The sequence below is a fragment of the Vombatus ursinus genome, unplaced genomic scaffold (assembly GCF_900497805.2).
Source record: "Vombatus ursinus unplaced genomic scaffold, bare-nosed wombat genome assembly UNPS02009573.1, whole genome shotgun sequence".
Classification (NCBI taxonomy): domain Eukaryota; kingdom Metazoa; phylum Chordata; class Mammalia; order Diprotodontia; family Vombatidae; genus Vombatus; species Vombatus ursinus.
Genome location: NW_020949351.1, coordinates 27,864,926 through 27,873,796, shown reverse-complemented (window position 1 = coordinate 27,873,796; position 8,871 = coordinate 27,864,926). Strand labels below are relative to the sequence as shown.

Below are 8,871 nucleotides of genomic sequence, written 5' to 3'. Positions count from 1 at the left end.
TACTTACTAGCTGTGTATCCTTGGCCACATCAATACACTTCTTGGAGGCTTCATTTCTCCTCGTCTTTAAACAAAGGGGTTTGACTAGATTTCTTCAGTTGCCTTCCAGGTCAACGTCACCTGGAGGCCAGTTCAGTTGAATTCTGGGCTTAATTGTTCATCCTTTGTTTCAAAGAAGACTAATGACATCATGGGGTGATGTCTTGACTTGCACCAGAACTGGATTTAAGTGAGGCAGAGTTGCCCAAAGTCATCTGCCTCACTCTCTCTTCCAGACTCATCAAAGTCCAGTGGTAAGAAAAGTCAAGACAATTGGCAATGGCCCAAGATGCAGCTGGTACCTAGACAGACAAAAAATGAAACCAAGGAAAAGTAAAGGCTGGAAATATAGGGCTCCATTTGTTTGCCCAAGCTCCCTTTGCCTTGATTAGCCCACAAAATGGAGGGGGGAGGGGGCAGTGTAGGATGGATATAGATGGTAGGGCACTGGGTTGTGGGAGGTCTCCCTTCTCCCCTATCTAACTCTTCTTGGATGGCCAGGTATACAGTGGATGACCTTGGTATTTTCAATGTCTGACCAAGCTCTAAGCACTCCACAGTGCCTGCTTCTGTCACCTTCATGGACTTTAGAACAAATTGTTCTCATTTGTCCATTCCAACGGGGAAGTCTTCATGTGCTTTGTGAAGCCCACCCATCTCCACCCCTACCTCCTGTCCCCAACTCACCAACAAGTTTGAGGCCTGTTGGTTACCCTCAAGCCAGTCTAGTCTGCTGTGGTGTGGCCACTGTACATGCTACAACTTCTTGGAGCCACAGGTGAGAGTTGGGTGACAGGTGGACACCATGATGGATGAGTAGCCCTGAAAATGGCTTGGCAAACCCTCACACCAGAGGTGCTAGTCCTCTCTGAACACCCCATACATCTTTGAGAATACAAAGAGGAAGAAGGAAATAATCCTTGTACTCAAGGAACTTGCAAGTTACTGGGGGTGACAAGTATAGGAATAAATCAATATGTAGTAACTAAAGGAGGGGGAGGATCCAGAGGTATGCTGGAGCCAGTTCTAACCCACTGAGGAAAGCATCTTGGAAATCTGCAAATGCTACAAATCAGGGCTTAATTTATTTTTTTTCTTAGTTGTCCAGACTTAAAGTGACGAAGAAAATGTTAATAAGGCAGATTAAATATAAAAGTATATTATGAGTACATTTCTTTTAGAAAGCCAGTTGTTAAATATTTACCAGCACACTCCTGGCTAACAACTGGGTCGGTGGAAAGATTTCATGGAAGAAGTGACCCCTGAGCTCAGCTGGGTAGGCAGGTAGGTGGGTAGCATAGAGGACAGAGTGCCAGACTTGGAGCCAGGAAGATCTGGGTTCAATTTCCGCCTTAGATCCTTACTTGCTGTGTGACCCCAAGCAAGTCATTTAATGTCTCTCACTTTAGTTTCCTCATCTCTAAAATGGGATTAGTTGTGAAGATTAAATATCTGTAAAGCATTTTTTACAAACTTTAAATCGCTATGTAAATGTTAGTTATTATTGTTGGAAGATTCTGGAATGATTTGCTATTTCCTTCTCCAGCTCATTTTAAGATGAGGAAACCGAGGCAAACAGGGTTAACTGACTTGCCCCTTGTCACACAACTAGAATCTTGAGGCAGAATTTTAACTCAGGTCATCTTGATTCCAGGCCCAGACCTCTATCCACTGCACCCTTAGCTGCTCCTAGGCTCGTCTACCTAGGCATATATAAACTAGATTCCCCACACCCCACTCCACCTCCTTCAAGCAGATAGGGGTTGGGAGCTCGGCAGAGGTAAAATCTCATTGTAATCCACTCTCGGGGAGGTTTTGAAACACCAAAAACTTCGTGAATGGAATTTGTTTAGTATTCAGGGCCTGAGCCAGAAAGGAACAATGACATTTCTGTAAATCATCCAAAAGATATTTCACTCCCCCTCCCATCCTGCCCCCGTTCCCCGCGATTTTATCTATTCTTGACTTTACAAGTTTAAGAAATTCTTAAATAGGGAATGCATTTTTCTCTTTTGCTTTTTTCCCCTTGTGGTTTTCATTGCTATGCTTCGCTCAAATAATCACCCAAGGGAGCAGCAAAAAAACAAAAAAACAAACCCAAACCCCCCCCAAAAAAACCCACCCCAACACCAACAACCAAAAAACAAAACAAAACAAAAACAATAATAACTCTTTAGAAGGGATGGTTGACGAAAGGAAACAAAAGCCGAGGAGACACTAGGATCTCGCGGGGTCGCTAAAGCCAGGAAGCTTGGCCACGATAGGTGTTGCATGGTGCGGTGCAAATTTCACTGGCTAGAAACCCGGGTTTGCAATTTCCAGAGCTTTGTGTGGCTTTGCCTCGGGTTCAGGAATTTCGCCACTGAATTGCTGACAACAGAGCGCGTCCTCTGCCGGTGAGGAGCCTGCTAAGGCAGCAGCATCAGCAGCAGCCCCAGCAGCAAGCTTCCAGACTCCAGGGAAATGAAATGATGAAGGGGAGGAGAGAAAGGGGGGCGGGTTCTCCAGTGAGGCGGAGCAATACGTGCAGGCGTCTTCCCTCCTAGCTTCTCTTCCCATTGAGTCACGGCGCGCTGTGAGCCCTGTTCGGGCGATTTTTACCTACTGAAGCCTGGGGAGAGCCGAGAGACTGAGGCGGGCGTTCCAATTAGAACGCTGGGGCAAAGAAGAGACTTCTCTTGGGGCTGCAGCGTTCCAAAGAAAGATAAAATTCCCTGTAGTCGGGGGACCAGCCACAGGCAGGGGGAGGGGGACGCTTTCCCACAGAAGGATCAGCTTTTTGCAGCCCTTGTTGAACAAGGGCGAAGAATAGAGATAACTGGGACCGAAAAAATGAATCGGAGTTTTAATAAATCTCAGAGTCTGCGGTTTTTCGATTGCAACGCAGTGGAAGTCAAGAGTAAGGTAAGCAAGGCTGAATGCCAGCCCCCAGTCCTGATCCAGCCTTCTCTCCCCCTTTCTTGCAAAATGAATGGAGATTCTTTGGCGTTTTGTAACTTTAGGAAAGTGAGAGGCGAGAGAATTATTAGTGACAACTTTTTTTGCGCTCTTTTGATGTTTCTGAGATCAAGTAACAGGTCCACCTTTCTCCTCCTGGGTTGTGCTGGGGAATCCGAGGAATGTGCGACTTCTGCAACCGCGATGGGGACTGAGGGACCCCCCTCTGCAACCCAGACAGCGAGGGAGAAGTTTTGTTGCAGTATAATCCTGTGTTTGGGGTTCGCTGTTCTCAGATTCCAGCAGTCACGGTGTAATCAGCCAGAGTAGTAGATTCCCTCTCTATCCCTCTGTCTTCCTTCTTCAGTTAAAAGCTTGGATTTCCAACTGGGGGGAGATTACCGTTAGATCTAAGCACGTCCGTAGTGCAGGGAAACTATGGAAAAAATGTTACTGCTGCCGACCCACTCAATTTAAATTTGCTCTTTTGTTTAGTCGGACTGAGAAGCAACCCGAGACGCTAAGGAGGCTAGAGAGGAGGGCGGCATTTCTTGGGCTAAGCATCGTTTTGGGGGTTGGGCTGACAGTCTTAGAGCTTATTGGGGATTAGGATCAATGGAATGAAAGATTTGGGGGTCGGGGACAGGAAGGACCCCCTCCTACAGGCGTCGGGGGGGGGATGTTTCCAAATAGAAGAAATCCAGACACTTTTTCCTTCTCCCTCTCCATCTCCAGCTCCCCTCCCAAGTCTGCCCTCCTGGCTCTCTGCTTTCCTCTCTACCCCCCACCCCTCGCTAGCTGTTTTGCGCCCCTGGCTGGGGCAGTTTACTGAACGCTTCTGGCGGATCCTAACTAGTGAGTCAGTCTCGCCTGCCTGCCTGCACTGAGCCCAGCTCGTTTGCTTCTGAGTGCTTGTTTAAACTTGTTTGTTTTGTGTGTGTGTGCGTGCGTGCGTGTGTGTGTGTGTGTATGTATGTGTGTGTGTGTGTGTGTAATCGTCTGATGTGATCTGCCGAATTTTCTCTCTTGTGGGGGAAGGTTTTCTTCCCTTCCTTGCTTTCATCTGCAGACACGCTTGTCTGTGTCGGGTCATTATCTCCTAGAGACTCTGTGCGGACTCCTCTGGACCCGGAGGCTCTTTGGGGCTGGGGATAGGGGAAGGCGGCGGGGAACATTGAAAGTTTGCTTCTCTGCGTCTTTGGAGAATATTGCACTCGGATGGTCCTCGACTTCTCTGTTGTTCCTGGAAACCAGCCGAAGCTGTTGAAGCTTCCTCACGTAGTGGGGAGACCGCGGGATTGTAAACCCGTCAGGTCACTACAGCTTGGGCTGACCGGGGTTCGCAAAGCTCAGCTAGCAGAAGGTGCTGCAGGGGCCCCAGGGGCGAGGAGTGGAGAACCCTTGGCTAGGATGCCGAAGGCCAGCCCTTTAGGTGTTGGTAGAGTTAGAGCCCGATCTAGATTCGTGAGAGTCTTGAACCCACCCCACCCCACCCCCACGATTCACATCTTCAGAGGGCGAAATTGTTGCTGAAGAGCCTGGGCCCCTGCTCCCGAATTCTGGAACGGCAGGAGGTAGACAAACGTTCGACATTCAGCAACAGGCACTACACTCTTATTCCCTTTCATTCTGCTATAGAAGCAAGATTGTCAGGAGGAAGCTGGATGCAATCTTCTCCAACCCTCCTTTAAAGTAAACTGTGCTTTCTTCGGTTGCAAATTCTGTCATTTCCCCTCTTCCACCTCTTTTGGAACTATCCACATAAAATCTACCAAACCTTTTTCTGAGTTAAGTGGAGGCACCTAACAATACGGTTTAAAATCGTTTACTTTCTTGAAGGCAGGTGAGTGGGTGCTGACTTCTCCAGAGAGACAAGGAATCTGAGCAAGAGCCGCATCGAACCAATCAGAAGTAAATGAAAGGCCCAAAACAAGTAATCTGCAGGATTCCCTGGAAGCTAACGCTTTATTACTAAGCAGAGCAGGGTTTGACTCTAAGCCTTTAAATTAAGGGGATTTGTTCTGTGAAGTTTGGATTCAATCAAAGGGCCAAACTTGAGAACCTAGAGGGCCACATGTGGCCTGGAGGCCCCAAGTTTCCCACCCCTGGGTTAGAGTGATTTACCCCATTCCTTGAAGAGTAGCTTCAACTCAACTATCACCTCTATACAGATGACAGAACTCTATGATCAGCTCTCACTTCTCTATCACGCTGTAGAAAGACATCTACACTGCCTACAAGACGTCTCTGCCAGGTTTTCTTGCCAGCACCTGGAACTCAATGGGTCTAAAACTGAGCTATTTATCTTTCCCCTAAACTTTCTGATGTCACTATTTTTGTCACCGATACCACTGTTCACCTAGACTCCCATCTTGGAAATCCTGCTGTTATCATCTACTCCTTCCTCTCCTTGGCCTCTCAGTTACCAGTTCTTATCGACAGTGCCTCAGCAGTATCTCTTCCATCTGACTCCTCTTCTCTGTTCCTGATGCCACTACCATGATACAGGTCTTCATTATCACCAGCCTGAACTGTTGCAGTAGCTTAACAAGTATTCCTTACCTTCCATCCTTTTTCAGTCCATCCTTCCTAACACGTAAAGCTGTTCATGTCACTCCTCTGGCCAAAAGCCTATAGTGTCCTATTGGTTACTGAGTAGTTTACATGCTGAAACTTGTAAGCCTGGCATTTGACGTCTTCTACAACTTGGCACCATACTATCTTTCCAGCCTTATTTCATACGGCTCCTTTTTGTTTCCTCTATAAGCCACCCAAACTGAACTCCTTGTTCATATACAAGTTCTGTGCTTTCCTATATCTGTAATGCCCTCCACCCTTCCAATTCCCTGTCTTCTCTCCATCCTTCCAAGCCCAGTTCAAATATCACCTCTTCTAGGGAACGTTCCCTAATCTCTCACTACCTTCTCTTCCATGAGCACTTTGCAAGTCTCTTAACTTGTTGTTATTATTGTTCATTTGTTTCAGTCATGCCTGACTCTTTGTAACCCCATTTAGGGTTTCCTTGGCAAAGATACTGAAGCAGTTTGCTATTTCTTTCACCAGCTAATTTTTCAGATGAAAAAACTGGGGCAAACCAGATTAGGCGACTTGCTCAGAGTCACACAGTCTTTCTGACTCCAGGCCCTGCACTCTATCCACCATGCCACTTAGCTGCTCAACTCTTAAGTATTATTTGCACTATAGTTACTCGTATGTGTGTCACTTGTTCTCTTTGAACATAGTAGTTGGCTAATAAATGTTTAGATTTAGAATCAGAGATAGGATCAGAGATTTAGAACTGGAAGGGACCTCAAAGGCCATCTAGTCCAACTCCATTATTTTATAGGTGAGAAAGTTAAAGCCGAAGGAGGTTAATTGATTTACCCAAAGTCCCACAGATAGTAAGCATCAGATGCAGAATTTGAATCCAGGTGCTTTGAATCCAAAGTCAGTGCTTTTTCACCTGTCTGCACTATTTCTCCAGAGCAGCTAGGTGGCACAGTGGATAGAGTGTTGGGCCTGAACTCAGGAAGACTCATCTTCCAGAGTTCAAATATGACCTTAGACACTTCCTAGCTGGGTGACCCTGGGCAAATCACTTTAACCCTGTTTGTCTCAGTTTCCTCATCTATTAAAATGAGCCATAGAAGGAAATGGCAAACCACTCCAGACTTTGCCAAGAAAACCCCAGACAGGGTCACAAAGAGTGGAACATGACTGAAATGATTGAACAACAAACACTATTTCTCACATAGGTGATCTCTAGAACCTGGGTGTAAGTAGGCAGTGTGGTGTAATTGGATTTGGAATCAGAGAACCTGGATTTAGATCACAACTGTGCTGCTTACTACCAGAGCATTTTCCTCATCTATGAGGGGGTGGGACTAGATGATCTCTAAGATTCCTTCTATCTCTGGAACCCAAGATCCCAAGTGGGAATGCAGTACTCATCTCTGTACCTTGAAGCATGAACCACAAGGCACCCAGGGGAAGGAGCAGGGAAAGAGGCAGGTAAAAGATAGTTGGTAAATATTCATTGGCTATTCATAGAACACATATCTTCATCTTCTTGTGAACTTGTTTCCCAGGGCTTTTTAAAGTTGGCTTTACTTGGGGACTTCTGAAGGAGGGGGGAGCTTAAGGCAGAGATTTCTCACTAATATATGTATGTATGTATATACAATCACATGATATGTATATATAGATGTGAGAAGTGACTAAATATTCCAGTGGATGGTCTTAGTGCTGAGGCCAAAGAATCACAACACTCTGAATAGAATAAAAAAAGTGGAGAAGTATAATTTTACTCTTTATATTCTCTCTGCCTTTTAATCTTTATTAGTTCTTATTAGTAATTATTAATTATTGTGTGCCAGAGCCTGTGCTAGGTGCTAGATATATAAATACAATGAATGAAACAATTGCTGCTCACAAATAGTTTGCATTCTCATGGAGGAAGAACATGTACATGTATGAGTGTAATCATTGAAAAAACTTATTTTAACTCTGATTTTTCTATACTTGTACTTGCTTGTTTATGGCATTTCACAGTCCCTTGCACATAGTAGACTCCTAATGCCTGTTAGTTGATTTTAATTCTGTGTTCTTCAAAATTAAAAATATACACATATATGAAAAGAGTTTGTAAAGAATGTTTTCTGAAAACCCAAATACAGTCATGATAATAATAATAATGATAATAATACACATTTATGCAATACTTTACAGTATATAAAGCTTGTCTCTGTGAAATAGGTTGTTCAAGTATTTTTTCCATTTTAAATGGATCTCCCCACCCCCACCCCCACCTCCCAGGTGGTTAACTGATTTGCCTATCTTTACACAGCAATAAGTGTCATAACCAGAATTTGAACCCAGGTCCTTTTGGATGCTGTTGCCTTTGGTGTCCTGTCTAGAGTTGCATTTAAGGAGTTCATGGCATTTTTGGGGATTTCTTCTTCTTTTGTTCCTTTAAACAGTGAGCTGGGGAGTATGTTATCGGCCCTGCATCATTCCAGAATGCCCACCACTGACTGTTCACTAACAGTGGATATTACTTCTAGTACCAGATGTTAAAGTAATCAGACCACTCCTGTTGTATGTTACCAGGCTCAAGTATTATCAATTTTGCCCTATCTTGAAAGAAAGAAACAAACCTCTTACATCCCACACTTGGGGACCAATTCTGCTCTTGTCACTTCTTTCCTGACAAATCTACTTATTCGGGGCTCTGCCTGGCTAGATCTGAAGAAAGTCTGCATAAATAGTATCTGAGACCAGATACTTGACACTTACTAACTGTGTGAACCTGGGCAAGTCACTTAAACCCAACTGCCTTGCAAAAAAAAAAAAAAGAAACATAAATAATATCTGATAGTATTTGTGGGTATACATAGATTTTTAAGCTACTCCAGGCAGTGTTGCTGTTCTTATTTCCAAATGTTTTGAATGAACAATGACCTTTTTTTCCCTCTAGGAATATTCATCCTGAACTATTTGGCATGTATTCTCAGAAAATGGGTCAGTGGGTACGCTAGTATATCATGCTTCAGGCCTGGGACTGAGCAGGCTGCTTGGCAGGCTCTAAGGGACAGTAGGATGTTAAGAATTTCATCGAAGTGTTTTATCCTGGCACTGGAGATTTCTTTATCTTTCTGGCTCTGGTTTTTGGCAGCAGCGGTCCCATGTACTCTAGCTCTCCACACAGCTAGTCACATATCCCTTCCACACTGTGTTTCACAGCTTCTCTTGGAATGGTGGTTGAGTAAAACAGCTCTTTTCCATCAGGTAGTGGCTTTCCTTGCATCATCAAGGGCTGGTTCAGAACTGTCCCAACATGGTTAGACTCACCTGCAAGTGTGTGTGTGTGTGTGTGTGTGTGTGTGTGTGTGTGTG

General features: G+C 44.8%; 1 protein-coding gene across 1 annotated transcript in view; it reads left to right on the top strand.

Moving 5' to 3' along the window:
- Nucleotides 1-2,596: 2,596 nt before the first annotated feature.
- Nucleotides 2,597-8,871, top strand: part of PARD6G (par-6 family cell polarity regulator gamma) — a 158,376-nt gene continuing 152,101 nt past the window's right edge. Inside the window, exon 1 of the mRNA XM_027852378.1 lies at nt 2,597-2,943. Coding sequence (XP_027708179.1) covers nt 2,872-2,943 — 72 coding nt within the window. The 5' untranslated portion in view covers nt 2,597-2,871. The remainder of the gene's footprint in view (nt 2,944-8,871) is intronic.